At 37.1% G+C, this 20,024-nt stretch overlaps 2 protein-coding genes across 4 annotated transcripts in view; one reads left to right on the top strand and one right to left on the bottom strand.

Moving 5' to 3' along the window:
* Positions 1 to 10,538, top strand: part of chdh (choline dehydrogenase) — a 15,195-nt gene extending 4,657 nt beyond the window's left edge. The window contains exons 4-10 of the mRNA XM_024293427.2: positions 1,594 to 1,760; positions 3,222 to 3,373; positions 3,442 to 3,571; positions 5,012 to 5,146; positions 5,624 to 5,766; positions 7,305 to 7,407; positions 7,823 to 10,538. Coding sequence (XP_024149195.1) covers positions 1,594 to 1,760; positions 3,222 to 3,373; positions 3,442 to 3,571; positions 5,012 to 5,146; positions 5,624 to 5,766; positions 7,305 to 7,407; positions 7,823 to 8,241 — 1,249 coding nt within the window. The 3' untranslated portion in view covers positions 8,242 to 10,538. The remainder of the gene's footprint in view (positions 1 to 1,593; positions 1,761 to 3,221; positions 3,374 to 3,441; positions 3,572 to 5,011; positions 5,147 to 5,623; positions 5,767 to 7,304; positions 7,408 to 7,822) is intronic.
* A 2,249-nt stretch (positions 10,539 to 12,787) lies between these two features.
* The window catches only part of cacna1db (calcium channel, voltage-dependent, L type, alpha 1D subunit, b), an 81,697-nt gene continuing 74,460 nt past the window's right edge, over positions 12,788 to 20,024 (bottom strand). For all 3 annotated transcript variants that reach the window (XM_036212646.1, XM_036212647.1, XM_036212648.1), the window contains 9 exons: positions 18,767 to 18,883; positions 18,207 to 18,625; positions 16,988 to 17,017; positions 16,545 to 16,688; positions 15,468 to 15,625; positions 15,174 to 15,286; positions 14,957 to 15,091; positions 14,310 to 14,495; positions 12,788 to 14,088 (listed from right to left, as the gene is read on the bottom strand). In XM_036212646.1, the coding sequence (XP_036068539.1) occupies positions 13,789 to 14,088; positions 14,310 to 14,495; positions 14,957 to 15,091; positions 15,174 to 15,286; positions 15,468 to 15,625; positions 16,545 to 16,688; positions 16,988 to 17,017; positions 18,207 to 18,625; positions 18,767 to 18,883 (1,602 nt within the window). In that variant the 3' untranslated portion in view covers positions 12,788 to 13,788. The remainder of the gene's footprint in view (positions 14,089 to 14,309; positions 14,496 to 14,956; positions 15,092 to 15,173; positions 15,287 to 15,467; positions 15,626 to 16,544; positions 16,689 to 16,987; positions 17,018 to 18,206; positions 18,626 to 18,766; positions 18,884 to 20,024) is intronic.

A 20,024-nucleotide genomic window follows, 5' to 3' on the forward strand; every position in this document is an offset into this window, starting at 1 on the left:
TCTAAATTTGCAGAGCTTTAAAATACCCATTTTTCAGTTTTACCCTTTTATTTATTATCTCATTCTAAAGGAAGTTTTATTTTGGAAAAAAAAAAAGACTACTGGATTCTCCTCACCACATCAAACTCATTATTGATGCATGTCAATCTTCACAAATACATCTGCTGTCATCTTAAAACGGTTTTGCCAACCTCTAATTTGAAACCTCCAAGCTAGCAAAGTTAGCAAGAACAAGCTAGAGCCAGTGAAGAAACAGAAGACTTCAAAATAAAAGACATCTGCATTTAACAAACAACAGGAGTCTTTACTCCAAATATGGATTCAAGAGGGTGCTGCTAAAAAAAGAAGTTTATCAAACGCTGGATTCACATTTATTGTTGTTTTTAGAAAAATACCAGTTTAAGTGACTTTTTAAAATTTATCTTAGTATTTGTTTGCCACACTTCAGAAGTTGTCAAAGTTGAAGACTGCCCTATCACATTTCAAAGGTTCCTACGCAAAATCGGGTCTACATATAGTTTATAGCAGCTACAAAGGATGAAAATACACGTTACACTCACAAATTGAGAGAAACTTAAAGCTAAAAATAAAAAGAATTTAAAAAACTGCCAGTCTGTGAAAACATTGTCTGACATTAAACTGGCCTGAAAAGGCTGACTTAGAGGATTACAGAACTCTGTTGTTCTGAGATTAAGGTGTTTTTATAAGCTATGTAATACATTCGATTGTTGCCGAATAGGAAATAAGAAATCTCTTCACAGTAGTTTGTAACATTACCTGTTTTAAGTCTTTTTCAAGGATTTTACAGTAAGATACAATCATTGCATATCAGTCTTTTGGGCAAAAGGTCAACGGCTGAGATGACCTTCAAAATTAGAGACACAATTCAAGCAATGATGTGAAAGACACAAAGGTCAGGATGCATGACCAGTTGAGTCACAATCAGATCCAGTGTGTTGACGTAAAGCTTTATTTATACTGCCAAGTTTATACATTTGTTCTGTTAGTAATCCCCTCCTACCCCCAAGAGACCAGATAACCTCTGGGTGATAAATTTACTACTTTTTACATTGTGTATTGATACAAATCTGTTTGTTTTTTTTTGTTTTTTTTTTTAGTTCTAAAAAAATATCCCAATCTAGATAACAATTTAGAGCTACTCATTTGTTTACCGTCTTACATTTAGTTTCTAAAGTGTGTCAGGGGTAGTCAATGATCTGTCTGCTTCTGTAGAAGAGCACGAGTGTCAAGATTAAAGTTGATAAGCACTTCTAACTGTGCCAACCACAGGTCTTACATAGTGGAGAACAGGAAACTGATTAGAAGCTATTCTTAATTTTAAAAAACTGTTATCTTAGAATAACTTCCTGTAATTTTTGTATTTTTTTAGCCATATAACCTGATGCACTTGTGAGATAAAGCTGTATTTAATAACATAGGGCCATCAATGTGAAACATGTGAGGGTGCTAAATAAATGTGAATTGTGGTTTTTTCTTCTTGAGTCTTGGTATCTGGACTTAAAATCTTCTTTCTTGAAATGTCTCATTGAAGTGTCTTCATCAGTCTGGGACGTTTCTCTTCTTGTTTGACAGGTACAGAGGGGGCAGTGGACCTCTCCATGTGTCTAGAGGAAAGACCAACCACCCCCTTCACAAAGCTTTTATTGAGGCGGGGCAGCAGGCCGGATACCCGTTCACCGACGACATGAACGGATACCAGCAGGAAGGCCTGGGGTGGATGGACATGACCATTTACAAAGGTAGAAATAGACTCACATGCGGTTACTTCTAATGCTAATGTATTCGACATTGTTCTGTGAAACAACACAAAATAAGTTTGTCTGAATAGGAGTAGATACAATTATCTCCAATAATATGACCAACATTTTGTGTCCATAAAAGCACATTAATGCAGATGTTAAGTAGTCTGCAACCTGGAGCCTCTTTTATCCCTCCATTATGGCTTTAGTTTTAAAAACCTGCTTACAATTTAAATAATTAAACTGATGCTTTATTTAACCTATTGTTACGATCAGCATTTAAATCACTTTCTTTTGCTTCTGCAGTCGAGGTCGCTGCTGCTCAGTTATCCGTTGTTGGGTTACCGTGACAACAGGCCACATTATCTATCAAATAGTCCACCTTTTGTGAAAAAGCGATCTAAACCTAAAAAATAACAACAATAAAGTATTAAAAATCTCTTAAATATTGATTTCTTTTGTAAGTGACCATGTTGTAAGTGCGATACAACCCAAAAAACTGAGCATTATCAGAAATTAATGCACGCTGTTGATGCCTGAACGCCTGAAGATGGTTGCTTCATCGAGTGTACTTAATTGGCATTAATAAATATTAATCTAGTAATCTTCTTTATTGCATGCATTACTGTGTTCAATTAAACTTTATAAATAAGGTTTGATTGAACGTTTACAGTGCTAGTTTACATCCAATAGTAAAAATAGAAAAAGGCTGAAAGTACACCGAAGTCACACTGATAGAAAACACCATGTTTGACTGAATTTTCTTGCATTCTTATTTCTTTTTTTTTCTTTCTTTACTTGACACAGGGTGCATTTTATTTTGAAAGAACTGCAGTCGAAATCAAAAGAAGTCTAGATAGTTGTGTATAGAGAAGTATATGATTCAGTTATTGTAAATATTTAAAGGCTACATTTTCTAAAGGAAGAACAATGTTGAGGTTGGACTTGCGGCTCTGGTTGGGTTCTGGTCTGTAAGACACTGGGTCAAATGACTCTTATAGAGTTAAAGGTTCAAAATTCCTGTTCTAAGCTCCTCTTCTAAATCTGTTAACAGTTCAATTAAAAATAAGGAACTTGGAAAATAAAGTATTATTAACAGATATCTAATATCTGGGATAGTTAAGTAAATAAAGAGATCAAGAACTGCTGAGAAAGCAACTGTAACGAAAAGCTCTGATAATGTTTTCACTGCTTACTGAAGGTTTACTTAACAACCCAGGATGTAATGTGCTCCAGCTAATGGAAATGTTTGTGAGGTGATATTACAGCTGGGCAAGTATTTGGGTGCGGCCAAAGTCTCCCTCAGTGAGCTTAAGTCAGGAGGATTCCTCTCAACTTGATTAAAAGCAGAAGCAACAACAAAAAGTAAAAACAGAAGTTGAGCCAGTTGAGGGTCCTGAGGGTTTTTATCGGTCATCCCACTATTGACAACTCTTTCTTTTTCTTCTCTACAATCTCCAGGGAAGAGATGGAGTACGGCCAGCGCCTACCTCAGGCCCGTCCTGAGCCGACCCAACCTAAAGACGGAGGTTCGCTGCGTGGCCACCAGGATCCTGTTTGATGGTGGTCGTGCTGTTGGGGTGGAATACATGCAAGATGGACAAAAGAAGAAAGTGAGAAGCCTCCATCAATGCAGTTTCCAGCAATGTCCATGCTAACATGTTTGGGTTCTTTTGTTCAGGTGTTTGCAGAAAAAGAGGTGATACTGAGCGGAGGAGCCATCAACTCCCCTCAGCTCCTCATGCTGTCTGGGGTGGGAAATGCAGATGACTTGAAGGAACTTGGCATCCCTGTTGTTCAGCACTTGCCAGGTACCTATTCTGACAGTGCTTGAAAATATTTCCAGTTGGACATTTTTTAAAAATTGCATCTTCTGATTTCTATCTTTCTCCCACATCCCTCCTATGTTAAAGTCTCTGTTCTGGCTGTCTGTGGTCTTCAGGATTGATAGGGACCTTCTATTATTTAAATGTCCTGACAAACCCTCCAGAACTCTCAGATTCTCTGGTTGTGTTCTTATCTATACCCTGTTGAGAACCAGCTAGGCCTCCGTTCAGTATCGTGGTCCTCATCTGTGGAAGAATTTACCGGAGAGTTTCTGTGGAGGTTTTTAAATGCAAACTAAAAATGTATCTTTTTATTTCTGTATTTAGATAACTCATTTAATAAGCATATTTACTCGGCTTTTAACAGTTTTGTGTTTTTTCTGTTTTATCATTTGTATATTTTATCATTTCTGTCCTTTAATCTCAACAGTGCCTCCAAAAAAGTATTAGCCACAGTATTTCTTGCCATTTTATGTTGGTCTTTTATTCTAAATATTTTGCGTTTTAACTTATGTTTATATTAGTGCTGTCATGTGATTATTCTTTTGTGCGATTAATTAATCGTGACCTCTAATTAATTAATTTAAATAATTGATATTAATTGCAAATATTTTAATGATTGCTGTAAAAAGCCTCATTTTGAGATATTTTCATTCAAATTCATGATATTTGCACACTAAAAGATAAAATTACCACTAAAAAAACTGTCTTTATGAAATCAAATTTTACTTTTATACCAACAAGGGGCATTTTTTTTTCAATTTCGAGCAATTAAGAATAAACAACAAAAAAAAAACAAGAACTAAACATCAGGTCCAGAGTGCTCAAATTTAATACATGAATTCATTAGCAATCTAAAAAAGTATTGACCACAAACTTCTTATTATTCCCATAATAAATGTTGACATACTTTATTCCACAGTTTATTGTCCCGTGTGATCAGCCCTTCAAGCCAATAATTTATGATATTTCGTCGGGCTTTATCCCTTACATAATAGATAATAGCTGTGGCGTTGTGGCTTGTTTCTGTTAGTTCTGTTTAGAACTAGAAAGTCGCACATTGATGACATCACAGCAGCACCATGTGCTGTGTAGACAATGGTACACAGACACCAAAACCTGCACTGGGAGCAACGTCAGAAGGTTTTCAGTTGAATTCAAATAAACAGTTGGACCTTTGTCTTTTACATTTGAGAACACAAAAATAGTTATAGATTAAAAATTAGATTAACGCAATTAAAAAGTATAACATGCTAATTTGTCTGCAATTAATTAACCGCGATTAATGCGATTATTTGACACCCCTACTTTGTATATGTCTTCTGTCAAGTACCTTGTGTTCTACAGTGTGTTGACAAAAGATGCTCTACAAATGAAGTGATTGAATAATTGCCTGATTGATGGATTTCTGTGAATTCTCTTCAGGTGTTGGTAGTAACCTGCAGGATCATTTGGAGCTATATGTCCAGCAGCAGTGCACTCAACCCATCACGTTGTACAAGGCGCAGAAACCGTTCCACATGGTTAAGATCGGCCTTGAGTGGCTCAGCCTGTTTACCGGTAAACCACATTCACCAGCATTACAACACAAGAGCCAACAAAGGGTTGTGGGATTGACAATTTAGAGAGCATTTCCAAACTAATGGTTTTTGATAGTTTTGATTTGTCTTAAATTTTTAAAAACTTTTAGATTAATTTTGTTTTTGTTTTGCAGTTTAAAAAATGTATAAATTGCATTTTTCTAAGACATCACAGGAAACTACAACATGAGGGTTTTTTGTAGCTGCACAAATGAACAATAGTTACCAGTTTTTAGCAGCTTTCTGTTTTTTGTAGCTTTTCTGAGGGTTCTTTGTTTACTGCACACTCCTGAGAGGTCATTTTCTTGCACGTTTCATCAGCTGACAGAGTACAAAGAAGTTTGATAGAGGCAGAAGCGCTTGCTGCCAGGAGCAGAAGACACATACACTGATTAATGTCTCATTTCTGCCCTGTGAGCCTCAAACTTCATCCCGATGTTTGGCTTTGATTCCCCAGGTTACGGAGCAACCGCACATTTGGAGAGCGGGGGATTTATACGCAGTCGACCGAACGTAACACACCCTGACATCCAGTTTCACTTTCTTCCTTCCCAAGTAATTGACCATGGACGAGTTGCATCGAAGATTGAGGCCTATCAGGTATGTTTGAACTAGACCCGTATTCTGCTGTTTATGCAGGAGACAGGTTGATAAAAGGTTTCTGTCTCAAGCTCCACTTCAGAGAGGAATCATTGAAAATGTTTGTGTTTAACTCATTAGTAACTGTTCTTTGCTCTGTACACACAGAATAATCAGGAAAACTAGGCTACACAAAACACGAGAAGTATTTATAGAGATGTAGACATCTTTCCTTGGAAAGTCAGTAACCTCATCTAAATAATACAGAAGTAGTATTGCTTTTCCCAGAAATTACCAAAGAAGTGTTTCTTTTTGTATTAACAGTCACTTGCTGAGAAATACATCTGGAAACAACCATTGCAGACTCCATTGAACTGCTTTATCTGGTCATTTAAAAATGAAGAATGGACATGATAAATCTATGGATATATTTTTATTTTATTTGTCTTCTTTTTTGCTTAAAATTTCCACAATGGGATATTTAGATTTTAGAAAGAGTTTAGTAAACCTCCAGGATGAGAAAAGGGTATACATAGTAAAATAAAATATTACTACTAAAATAAAAAGCCCTGTGAGAGAGAGAGTAGATGTTTTATCCAAAAAATTAAGAGAAGAATAGTATTTACATGAGTATGATAGTTTTTGCAAGTGTATACGTATTTATGCATAGGTAAAAAATGTCTCTGCAAGACAATATTAGTATTTGTACATAAAAATATAACTGTAGCATTGTTTGTACATGACTATAATAGTAATCATGTAATTGTTGGGAAGTGTTTGTGAGACAAAGTATACATTCTACATATACTGCAGCATTGACTTTAAACGGCCATCTGCTGAAACTGCACAAGACAGAACACAAAGGGACGATTCAGGAACCACTGCAGCCAGGGAGCACAAGTGCTGGAAGCATGACAGCATAACCATTCTAGGCCATAGACCAGCGACGACTCCTCATCCATTTAAAGTTCCCTTATGAAAATTATTTCTATTTTAAAAAAAACGTTCCCAGTAGTGTTTTAATTATGAAGTTTTTAACCAAAATCCCACAACCTAAATGTCTTAAAAAGACATTTTTCATGTTGATCTGAAGCCATTGCTAATTTAAAAAAGTAATTAATTAATTTACTTTAGTTACTGGATGAAATTGTAATGAAATTACTTATTACTTATTTTAAAAAGTAATTCACTACTTGTTACTTTACTTTACTTTACTTTTTTCCACTCATGTACAAATTTTCAAGAGAAAAATAGCGTCAACATTATCTTCTCGTCTTTCATTTAACTATTTTAACTCACTGATCTTGTGCAAAGTATGACCATGGTTCAATATGTAACCTGTCTTAATTTTAAATCAGACAGCATTGTGAAGACACAAAAGTTACAACATATGTGGTCAATGCCATTGGTCAAAGAGATGTGTGAAAACAACTGTTAGGCCTATACATGTGTATTATATCTGAAACTAAGTCTTTTGAAAACATAAAAAACTCTTTAATTCTGTATATGAATACAGAAAGGCGTTTTTTATGAGGATAAACTGTTTTTTGGCATTGTAGGTGCATGTTGGACCTATGAGGAGCACCAGTATTGGGTGGATGAAGCTGAAGAGCACCAACCCTCTGGATCACCCAATTCTACAGCCAAACTATCTTTCCACAGGTAAGAACCGGTCTCTGACATGGTACCATGGAACATTTTGGACAAAAATCAGGAGTTTTCTGTCGAGCAAGTAAAGAAAAGAACAAAAGAATACTCACTCTGAGCTTCAGAACTTCAGTCATGGCTGATTTGGTGGTTCACAGAGTTTGTCTCAGACTTTTTAGATGCTATTAAAGGGCCTATATCATGCAAAATCAACTTTTTAGAGCTTTTTGTTGTATGAAAAACAATCCCAAAGCAGTATTTTATTCCATTCACACATCTATGAGCATTCCCTCAAAACCCTGCTCTCTGAGCACCAGCCCCTCCCAAACAATGAAAACGAGTGAGTCCTCACATTGTTGCGTATGAAAGAAGGGAACAGCCTCGTTTTTTTTGACAAATATTTGTGACTCATTACCTTTATGTTTTGCAGACATCGATGTGTGGGAGTTCAGGCAGTGTGTCAAACTGTCCAGAGAGATCTTTGCTCAGAAGGCATTTGATCCGTTCCGCGGCCCTGAAGTACAGCCCGGCCCGCAGATCCAGTCTGATGACGATATTGACGCTTTTGTCCGCCAAAAGGCAGACAGCGCCTACCACCCATCCTGCACCTGTAAGATGGGTTCCCCGTCAGACCCGATGGCGGTCGTTGGCGCAGACACGCGAGTTTTGGGCCTGGAACGCCTTCGAGTGGTCGACGCTTCCATCATGCCCAGCATCGTCAGCGGAAACCTAAACGCCCCGACCATTATGATCGCTGAGAAGGCTGCAGATATCATCAGAGGTCGCCCTCCTCTTGCAGACCCAGGAGTTCCTGTGTACCAACCACCAACGTTAGAAACACAGAGATAAATGGAGACCATGATCTAATATTGTTTACCTGACAGGTAAAGGGTGTGTGGGGGTCAGATGCAGTTACAGCTCCATCCACAGGTGCAGTAATCATTTTAGTCATTAGTCTTTTAATGTGAAGGAATCTTTAAATGTTTATTTCATACATTCAAAACTCTACATGTATTTGTCACTTGAGATGTCACCTTCGTCAAGTAGACGTGGGAAAAGTTTCTGCTCCTGACAGATTTTAATCTAAAAGTTCATCTCAGTTCAGCCAAACTAAACATCACAAATGTGAAAATTCCCTGTTCTAAATCAAGCATTCAGATCATCAGCCATTTGCCAAATACACACTAAACACAATTTTTCTTGGTAAAAACGAACACTAACTTTTGTAGCGCCTTATAAGCGATTCATTATTTTAAAAAAGTGTTTATGTAGAAGAACTTTAAATCTTTAACTTAACAACTGCAGTAGAATTAAGCTAAACTGAATTGTTTGAACGAGAAAGGAGTGAAAAATCCTGCCCTAAACTCCTACGGATCATTTCACTTTTATGTCTTTTCTCGAGAGAAAATTATTGACTTGATTCTTTCAAATAGACAGATTTTGTAAATGTTTTTTAGTTTTTAAAAATATTTTAAAGCTGATGTACAACAAATAATTATCTGAAGAGTTTATGCTAAAAAAGTTCCTGTGTGAAAGTGAAGTCATCCTTTGTTTTGGGTTTTTTTTGTCCTAAAATGATTTTTTTCTCATACCTCATACTTGATCTTCAGTGAATTTAATATTTGTGGATTCACTTTTTTTCTGTTTCAATGGCACAATACTTTATCATTCATTCAGTTAGTTTTTAGGTTTGTAGCTTAATAATTAACTCATTTATGTTAACTAGATGGTCTGTCCATTTCAAAGTAGACTGAAAAAGTTGCAGTTTTTTTTAAATGACCTGAAGAAACAAAAGATGTGACTTAGAGCTTAAAGCTTTTTGCACTGTGTTTTTCTGATTCAACATAGCTCACAGCTGTTTACAGTAAAAACCTTTACATTCATTTCTATTAAGTGATTGGCAGCTTTTAGTTTCAGCTCAGTTCTGTGTACTCACATCAGCTGTTCGATCACACTGCAAAAACACAAAAACCCCTAGAAATGGAAAAAAATCCATAAAATTTGAAAAAATTGTCTTTAACTAAATGAAACAAAATGGTTATATTGTCATTGGACGTTTTTCCTGATAAGATTATTTTTCTTGAAAGACATAAAAAAATACAATTTTCTTCAAATAAGCATATTTTCCCAATCCTAAAATGAAGTTTTTGCAGTTCACAGACTTTAATATCCTCCCTGAGTCCTGCAGGCTCATCTATTTTAGCGACACATTCTTATCACGGCCTTTTCTGCACTCGTTGCATATCAACAGGAAATCAGCACTTCTATGGTGAGAGAAGCTGCACCGATTCTGATGAAGTGTGAATAATTTCCCAAACCATGTAAGGAGGTTAGTGTTTCTTCAGAAAGGAGTAAACAGGAGGTAGAAGATACGGTAACCAAGCACATTAGGGCCAACAGAAATAGCTGTTGTTCTCATTTATTAACAGAACAAGCCTTCCATCTTAAAGCCTCTGCAGTTTCAGGTATGCTTCAGTGACCTTTCCATGCAGGATCATCCATACCTAGAAACTGAAACCATGTATGTTCAGCCACTTCTGTCTTTATTTTTTTAAATGTTTTATTGATTCTTACTCACATCAATGCTGATTATTGTGTATAATTGAAGTTTTTTAAATGAAGGTGCTTAATAATCAATACATTTATACTGTAGGTGACTTATTTGTGACTAAAGACAATCATAATTTTAATTTGAAGTTTTTTTAATCACTTTTAGTCACTTATCATGACCTATCACTGAAGTGATGATTGTTTACTAGTGTATTTGTGCAATAACATTAAATCATGACAATGAAGGAGCAGAAAGGGAAATAACTGCCATCCTTTTTTAGATTTTTTATTGTTTTTATTCTTTGTACTGACTGTCAATAAATCATTGCGACTTTGTCCTTGTCATTTTATGCAGCAGGTTAGTTTTCATTTCAGGCAAAAATTCAAATGTACAAAACAGAGTTTTTGTTTTTATTGGTACAAAATCTATCAGGTATTCGTTCTTATGCTACAAAGTAGATAGAGCTTTATTTTTTAAACAGCAAATAGGTAGAAAGAAGTTTTTTTTACAAATATTACAGATTTTTTTACATAATTTTGTATACACCTGTAGAGCAGTGGAAGGTAGAAAAAATAAAGCTGTGCTGCACAACAAAGCTTTGTGTTTTCTTCATGTCCTGATAAAACATTTCATTCTGATGTTCACTACAGACGTCTGAGTTCAAGTGTCATTTTCTTTCACTGAGGTTCTGCTTCCTGCTCCATTTGCCGTTTATTAAAAAGGAGGAAAATCTCATGCCAAATTACTTTGTAATAAAAAAGCTGGTTAAGAAAATATTCCTGTATGAACACTCCCTCCCTAAAGCATTTTTTAATTTATTTATGGCTTACTTGAATCTTCCAGATTTTTTTCACAACATCATATAATAAGTATCATTGCTAGCTTCATTTGCCTAAAAATTGATTCAATTTTCCAATATTTTTCTATGAAACTACATTAATAAATATGATGTGACATTCGAGGTAGCCAAACTGAAGCAAAAATCTTTTTTAAAAGGTGAAAATTTCATGTAAATTCTATTTTGTGCAAATGCTGCCACTTCCACCGTTTCCCTGAAATGATCAGACCTGGATAGTTGGAGAGGTAAAAACATTTAGCCACCACCAGTTTGAATTACATGCAGTTTGACAATGCATTATTCTCACTTGTCAGTAATATTTGCCCTTTAAAGCTTTTGCACAGGCCAGCCTTCTGGAACCAAAGAAGTGAGTACATCCACAGTGGACCCCAGATCCCAACATGAATGAACATTTTCTATGCATGAAAACATCCAACTGCAATCTTTAATAAGGCTTTTTACCTTGAATGAGCTAAATAAAATTCCCATTTTTTCCTAAAGAAGCCCTTTTGTTGCACAGATCCAATAACAAGTGAAATAAAAAGCGTAAAAAAAATCCTCTGTCAATATGGTGGTGATTTTACCTCCAAATCCAGAATTTTAAAGTAGAAACAAATTTGCAGGGGTGTGACCATCTGACTCCTAAATTATCTTGTTTTCGGCTTCTGCACAGAAACTGGAGCCAAAGCAAAACATGAAGGTCTTTCTCTGAACACTTTCACTCAGCCAGTATTTGGAGAAATATTTGACGAGTTACTCATAACAGGATCTGTTTTGGATATATATGAGTCATTCAGACTTTTTTTTTTTCTTCACAGAAATAAAAGAAGATTACAGTTTCAATTCCAGTTCAGGCCCTGAAATCCAACGACAGTAAAAAGTACTGGAACTCAAGAGGCATTGAAACCACACTTGGCAGCTGTTACACAAATTCTAAATTCAGTCCTATTTTCTGTCATGAAAGAAAAACATTTTTTCCAGCTATAAAAACAAAAACCAGGGGTTTCTGCTTTGGCAAAAATTCAAAACAAGCATTTGCAATGACATTGAACAATGACAGTGAAGAATTCAAAATTACATAAGTCTTAAAAAATATATTTCTCAGTATGCACTGATTTTCATAACTTCAAAAAAGGAAAGCATGCTTTGCATATTCTGGTTTACAAAGACGATTCATTGTGTTTACCTAAATGTACTTATTATTACAGAATGAAAGAATATTATGTGAGAAAAGTGGGGAAAAAGTTGGATCGTGTCAGTGAGCAGAAACAGGAGGAAATGCCTAAGGACAAAGTATTTAAACCGATATGTCGTTATTTTCAAGTTAGAAACAGTAATGCAACAATTAACCCTGTGGTCCTGAATTCATTGCAAGGGCTTCAAATGAAGTGAGAGATGAGTTACAGACCCACTCCGATGAAAATTATGTTTTTGGTGTTTTAAATATGTTCTTCTCTCATGATGGAGGGTATATATAAAGAAAATGAATCTTAAGTTTTTAAGTATTTCTTTCTTCAAATCATATTGAATCAGGAGAAGACGAAAAAAATAAAATAAACGTTTTTGCAACGTAAAATTTACAGCGGCAGGATACCTGCTCCACTCCATTTTGATGCATCTACTTGCAGAAAAATAGATCCATGTACGTCTTCATTTTCCCCGTCTGAGCTGGTATCTGACTCAAAAACTGTACGACTGGATAACTCCCAATATTCCTCGCCATTTCTGTTGAACCAGTAATGTTAGGTTGGGGTTGTGAGGGGCTAAAAGCTAGTAGGAAAGCGTGTAAACAGATGAATGATGGGAAGTAGTGGCAGGCTTACTCTGTGCCCATAATTCAAAGGTGAATTTGTAATGAACTACTGCCACTCTACAGAAAATATGTCCTAAAAAAATACTATTTTGGCTAAAAACATCATAATCATAACTAAAAATGACTGGGAGCGCTTTTAAAATAGATCAAAAGATGATCAGAGTGGGTCATTAAGATGTAGTTAGATTGAAGATTTTTTTTTTTTTTAATATTATGAATAGACATTTTAAAACTAATAGTTTACAGGCTAAAAAAGCCCAAGTTCACTACTGATTTCCAGAAAGTTCCAGCCTTACTGTCTACCTCTGTTTTGTGTTAAGCGTGTAAAACATCACCATTATTTAGTTGGTTTTGAATGAGGGAAGCTTGCATGCCTATAAAAATTTTTTTAAAAAGAGTTGATGGATTAGTGGTTAGTTTATAGTAGTTGGTTTCTCTTTTTTTTGCATCCACACAAACCATTTCCAGCTCAACTAGAGTTCCAACACTGGAACAGACTGGAGAAAAAGTGATCTGGTTTCACACAGATTATTTAGGCTGAGCAGACGGTGACTAACTGGCAGCTGGAGAGCTGGATGTGGCGTTTTCACAGTGTGTTTTCCTCCAGATGCTGACAACATGCAGAGGCAGGCTGCAATGAAGAGGGAGGGATCTGTCACTAGCTTGAGGGAGCCTTTAGCAGCACACTTTTGCCAAAACTTCACTAAAAACATGGACATGCTTAGGGTTTAACTTTTTAAATCTCTGATTCACATAATTGGAGGGATGAAGTTTGAAAATTGAGTCAACAGTGCACGGCCGGCGTTCCTGTATGAGAAGATTGCAGCAGAACAAAGACACGCCCACCATCATACCAGGACTGACCTGAAGCTGCAGGGATAAAAACGCATTAAAGCTCAGTTTGATCCTCAGCCAACGCTGGAAGAAAATTAATTCAAAAGCTCAATCAAAACGTCAAACAATTTCACAAAAGCGGCTTGAATTTTTGCTTGAAAAAACGGGTAAATTCATTTTAGCAGATCTCCACAAATTTTGACCGTCGTTGCTCTTCCACCAACAGGAAAAAAAAACAAAAAAAAAAACAAGGCACTTTTGTTCTCATCTGTCTTTCATTTTTATGTATTTTCTCCCAAATTTATGTCCCTTTGCTGTTAAATAAAAAAGTCTTGGAAAAAGAAAGTTTGTGGGCCGCTGCTATAGTGAAGTGATGCATATCATCTCATCTTTTAAGTCCTCCTCGCATCTGACGGCCACGTACGGCTCCTCGTCGCTATAGTCGCGCACGCTGTGGTCCCTCTGCTGTGTGCCAGAGTCTGAACCAGTGTTGCCCGCTCCTTCGCTGCTGCCGTTCGCCATACTGCCATTCAGCAGGTTACTGGCTGCACTCTCCATTTCATCGATGGTCATCTCACAGGCGTCAGCGATCTCATGTTTGGTCACAGACACGAATCTGGGGTCCCTGGCATATTTCCCTAAACCCTCAGAGATCAGCACCTGAGACAGACAGAACAAAAAGTATTAAAATGAATCAAGAGCAACAACTTTTGAATTAAAAGTCTCTGTAAAAACTATCATTGACAAGAAAATGCATTATCTTCAGTGCTAACTAGAGTTTTCACTTTAGATAACTAATTTTTATATGATTATTTACTTCTGGCAATTCAATCAGTGCTTTGGATTTATGGAGATTAGTAGACATTCAATGACTATCTTACAGCTTCCACCAGACTGTTAGCACTGCCTCTCTTCTGCAGGACGTGTGTGCAGTTTTCTGCAGGAAGCTGCAGGCGTGATGGAGAGTGGCAGCAGCTGTGAGCGCCGTCCTGGCTGTCTGTGTACCAAGAGCTCCTCTTCACTAAACCAGGGATGCTTCCCACACTGCCGGAGCTTCGCCAGTCCACCTGAGCATACAAGATTAACAGGTGACAGACATTTGACTCAACAACATCAAATTATTCTAAATTGTTTTTTTTATAAATTATGTAAACGTTTTGTGGCACATTTTGTTTTTATGAGAATTTTATTAATTTTATTGTAACCACACAAGGCTTTTATTTTGAAGATGCGGAGGCAATGCATCTGTGTCTTCAAAATAAAAGCCTTGTATGGTTACAAGACTAAATTTTAAGATGTTGAGCAATGCATCTGAATTTAAAAAATAAAAACCTTGTGTGGTTACAATGCTTTTATTTTAAAGATGCAGTGGCCAGGAACAACTAAAAACAGGTTTTGGACCTTGAATAGGTAAATGTGGCATCCTTAAGACAGCATTAGTTATTGGCATGACCATTACTGACATCCTTCCACAAAGACACGATCATCACTTTGAAATCTAAGAACAAGCACCAGTTGGGTTTTGGACCTGTATGAGTGGCGTGTAGCAGGGAGAGCAGTCACGACTGTGGGGGGAGGCTGGAGGAGTCGCCCAAGAGCGAAGCGACCTCGTCGGAGACGGTCGTGAAATTCTGCTGGCATCCATACCAGCTACTGCCATCACCTGAGTGCAGCAGAGAAAGACAGAATAGTAATAACAGACCTTTAGAGGATAATAACTCTTCACTATTTCAGCAGAACTGTACCTGTTGCTGCATCAGGTGGAGTGGAAGAGCGGTGCATGATGGGGAGGAGGGAGCATCATCTATACTAGTCCTTCTGCGAAGACACTCAAAACTAAATGTTGGCGTGTTGCATGCTGAAAAAAAAACAAAAATGACAATTATTTACCAACCTAAATAAAAAAAATCTTTATAATTTAAAGTGTTTTCCACAAAGCTGAACTACAAAAAACTTTTACTGTATGCAAAAATAACCAAGAATACATAAAATAATTTACTAACTAGGCTCAGACTGCAAATAAAAAATCCAGTATTTACCTTGAGGAGAGGGTAAAAACCATCGTCTCGGTGATCGTCTTTCTTGTTGGCAGATAAGCTGTTTGTCATCGTCGTCATAGAAACCATCAGGCTGACATGCATCCCTGAAAACCTCATAATCTCCCTCGGCTTCATCACTATAGTCCATGCAGATCAGTCTGAAGAAAAACCAAAACAAGGAGGAAAAAATAACTTTACATTTTTGATGTATAACTTTGCTAGCCCTTTGCTATTTTCTATTTCTTTGTTGGTATTGGAAGCATGAGGTGAATTTCCACCTCTATGTCGACGATTGTTAAATTTATATCCTGATATGCAAAGGAATCCGACTGCACGATTTCCTCTTTCTTGACCCTTTTGAGCAGTCTATGGTCACAAACTTGAGAGTGAAACTTGATGCTGCTTTGAACCTTGACCTCCACATAAATGCTGTGACCAGATTTATTAGATGCCTGGCTTGGATTGAGTATTTTATCTCAAAAAAGAACCTTGAAATTGTCACCCATGCATTCGTGCTGTCCAGACTATATTTCTGCATTTCTTTATATGCTGGGTTACCCATTTTTGCAGCTGGTCCAAAATGCAAAAGCCAGATTTATTTGTGGGGTAAAAAAGTTTGACCAATTACCTCGATCTTTGGCTCTTTAAACTGGCTGCCAGTGCAGTACTTGAATTTTATTAAAATTCTTGTTTTTACCTTTAAGTTTACTACGTTCTTGAAGAGTTTTTAAAAAAAGAATTGTTCCTCCATTACAGTGTTTTAGCATTAGCTTAGCCCTTTTATTATGTTGGCTTTAATCTCTTTAAAGTTGGTTTTATGCTTGTTATTCTCTATGTTTTAATATTGCACAATGTTTTTGTATGTTCTCTGTGTGTACAGCACTTTAGGCCTCCTTTGTGGTGGTAGGTGCTTTAGAAATAAAGGAAATTATTTTTTTTGACGGTAGTTTCATGCATTACTCATTAATGTGGGAACTTCAGCTCTTCAGGCAAAAGCATGAGTCATGACAACAAATACTAAGATCTATCGGTGATATTAAGTAAAGGAAACGGGTCTTTCCCGTGTTGAATCTTTACCTGTCCCTTGTGAGCATGATGTCATCTTCATGGAATTCGTCACCGCTGAAGTAGTCCCCTGAACCTCGCTCATCGTCGCTGTTTGTACTCCCAGGCTCCTCTCGGCGAATGGTTGGGTGAAGCCCTCTGACACTTCCTTGTGATCTGTTGCCAAAATTACAAGAGAAAAACCCAGCAAGACTTTGTCACCTAATTGCTATATAATGACACTGATTTCCCAGGAAAACAAAAAGTCAGAAGCCACTCATCAGCACACATTCATTCGTCATTGCGACTCATAGGGTGTCGAATAATTTGACTCAGTTTTTTTCAGAATTGTGGGCAGATTATGACAGATAATCAATATAATTATTATAGTAATTATCGTGTATTTTATAACATGTTTTGTAAATAGGCATGTTGGAACACTATTTCAGGTTGCCGATGTTACCACATAAACGTACCTGACGTATGCTTCATAGTAGCGTGTCCTGCTTCAAGGAGGGTAGCAAAGGAAGAATAAGAGATGAAGTTTTTATTTGAAACCGGATTCGAGGAGTAGGTTGTTTCATGTGACATGACAACATGAAAATGATGAAAATGTTTTCAAGGCAGTATTTCATAGTACCTGTTTTTTATGGAAAGACAATCATTGACTTGTGGCTGGGACATTCTCACAGATTTTATTATCTATGATTATAAAAACTGGAAACATTTTATACAAACTTCATTTATTGTCATTTTTAGTATAATTTTGGACGTTTTTGGCAAGAATTAAAACTTGAGGGGCTGAGCCTCTTCTGGTTTCTGTCATGTGTTTCCTTTTTGGCTGTTAGCAGTGAAACACTGTGAGCTATTCAGCTGTGACCAATTTGTCCCTTAAACTGAACAAGCTGTGACATGTTGGGATGTGCTGTGACTCCCTCTACCAAAAGCAGGCTGGTTATTCTCGTCTGTACAGTGCATTTTACTCTGGAAAACTAACTGACTGTATATGAGAACTGAACTGAGTGACCCCAACCCCAAACAGGAAGTACTCTTTGGCTCCAAAATCAAACTTCTATAAAAAAAAATGTACAGCTATTACTCATTTTATTTGTCAGAATAACCATTCTTGCTCTGATATTTTTTAGACACATTCTTGATAATCTTAACTGGCCAATCAGATGCCACAATAAGTAAGTTGTCTTCTGTTAAACATTCAAAACATTTGATTGGTTGGGATATGGACTTCCAACAAGCTTAGTTCGAAATGGCAAAGCAGTTGCCATAGAAATGATGATTTGGATTGATTTGGACCAATCACTGCTGGTTCCAACCTGGGGACATCCGCATCGTGAAAAAATGGCAACTGAATGGACTTCATTTATTTGGAGCCATAAGTAAGCCATTTTTATAATTAAGTTAGATTTATTTAATAGGGACATATTAAATAAAAAAAAAAAAACAAATAGGTGATGTCACAAGCACTCAGTCCAGTTCTCGTAAACAGTCAACAGCTTTTGAAATATGCAACATTAAAAACTTGGCTAAGCATTTTAATGAGTTGTGCTAAACTTGTGTTGCAGATCAGATATTTAGGTCAGCGGCTGAACACGTATGTTCTGGAGTATAACGGTCATTGTTTATTATGGTGAAGAGAACAAAGCATCTGTGTTTCATCAGTTCTGTGAACGGACTAACCTGGTGGAGTGAGACTTCCACAGTTTGTTGTGCACTGCTTTGCTGTACGAGCTGGGGGATCTGTTCCGGGTGGAGGACGGGCAACTTCTCTGCAATAAACACTTCTGCTGCCCCCCAGGTGTAGTTGAGAGTAGCGAGGGCACATTGGCATTATTGAGGTTGGCGTTGGAGGGTATCGGGGATCGATGGACCGTGAAGTTACAGCGAGGGGACCCGTCGGGCAGAGGAGTTTGATGATGGTTATACTCCTCCTCTTCTTCTCTGCCAGCGGTTCTGTTATTCTGGGTGGGTGCGACTGCAGCACTGCAGGAAAACGGCAGGATCTGCAGCGGGCGCTGAGTGACAGTGGTGGGGGGGTGGGAGCCCTGCTGGTCCCCACTCACACAGTTAACGTGGTTTCCAAAAAGGCCACCATTGCGCTGTAGAAGGAGACAACAGAGGAAATCAAAGAAACTAAAAATGCACGCTCCCCATTTTCAATGAGGGATATTTTAACCAGATAACAGCCTCTAATTCCAAGAATTTTGTTTCTGAAATGTGTCTTAGCGTTAGGGTTTTACCCTGTAGATTTCCTCTTCTTCTTCTGCAGTTACATCTACTAGCCCCTCCTCCTGCAGGTCACATGATATGGCTCGACGGATTTCTGGTCCAATGTCATGGAGAGTGCGCAAGCCGGCCTGCAGAAACAGCATTTTAATGTCAAACTTTTGGGCTACAAGGAGTATTTGCGTGCATGTATGAGCCTATACTGTAAACTATTTAACACATGCAAGGATTAAAAACTTAAATTTTTGACATTCGATATATTTTACCATATTTTAAAGACTCACTGTAACTATATTTTTTTTTATAAAATTGCTCCCGGTGGTCTTTCAATCATGATTATGCAGTTTTTAGTCAAAATCAAGAAGTCTTTGTCATTTTTTAAGACATTTTTTTTCTACAACAAGATCTCATTAGAAGTTGGGTTATGACTGTTGGCACGGAAGTAACTCTACGTTATTATCCCAGCATGCTTTTGTTTACACTTTCTCCCGCTCAGTGGCAAATTTCGCACTTTGGGGGTGCAGGTGAACACAAGCTTTGGGTCCTCTGCAGTGTTTATACTAACTTATTAGTCAGGTTTTACTAAAGAAGTCAAAAGAAACAAAAATACTTAAAAACAGTTCAATGTGGAGTGGAGTCAATTAAAGAGAAAAAGAAAAATTCTCAAAATGAACATTTTCAGCCCAGCCTTTTCTCTCCTTTTCTATTCTTTTTTCCGCTCCTGTTCCCGCTAGCTTACAGTCCCTCACAACCCCAAGCTGATATTGCCGTAGCATAAACAGCAAGCAATATCAGATCCATCCAACCGTACAGTTTTGAGCCAGATGGCAACTCAGACGAGGAAAATTAAGATGTTAATTGATCTATTTGTCTGCAAGTGGATGACTTAGCCAAAATCTGAATTTTTTTTAGGCTACTTCTTTTAGCCATGCAGCAATGGTGAGCTTCAAAACACAAAATCAAACTTTGTTTTTTCAGAAAAGGAATATTTGGAAATGCATTCTGTCAAATTGTAGGTCCACTTAATTCTTTGGAAATGTCAGCAGTGTTTAATAGTGATTGTGTTGAGAGTGGAGTTTTTCTGAACCGTGGGGCTGCTGGGTCACTAAAGGCTTCAACATGAATGTCAGACAATTATAAAAATGGCTTTAAAGCAGTGTGTCAGTCTAATCAGGACATAAAGGTGTTTCATTTTTCTAAAAATGGAGGAAATCTGTCTAAATAAATGTCTAAATAATTTTACAAAAATATGATGAAAGCATCAGAAGGTAA

Source organism: Oryzias melastigma, linkage group LG7 (assembly GCF_002922805.2).
Source record: "Oryzias melastigma strain HK-1 linkage group LG7, ASM292280v2, whole genome shotgun sequence".
Lineage (NCBI taxonomy): Eukaryota > Metazoa > Chordata > Actinopteri > Beloniformes > Adrianichthyidae > Oryzias > Oryzias melastigma.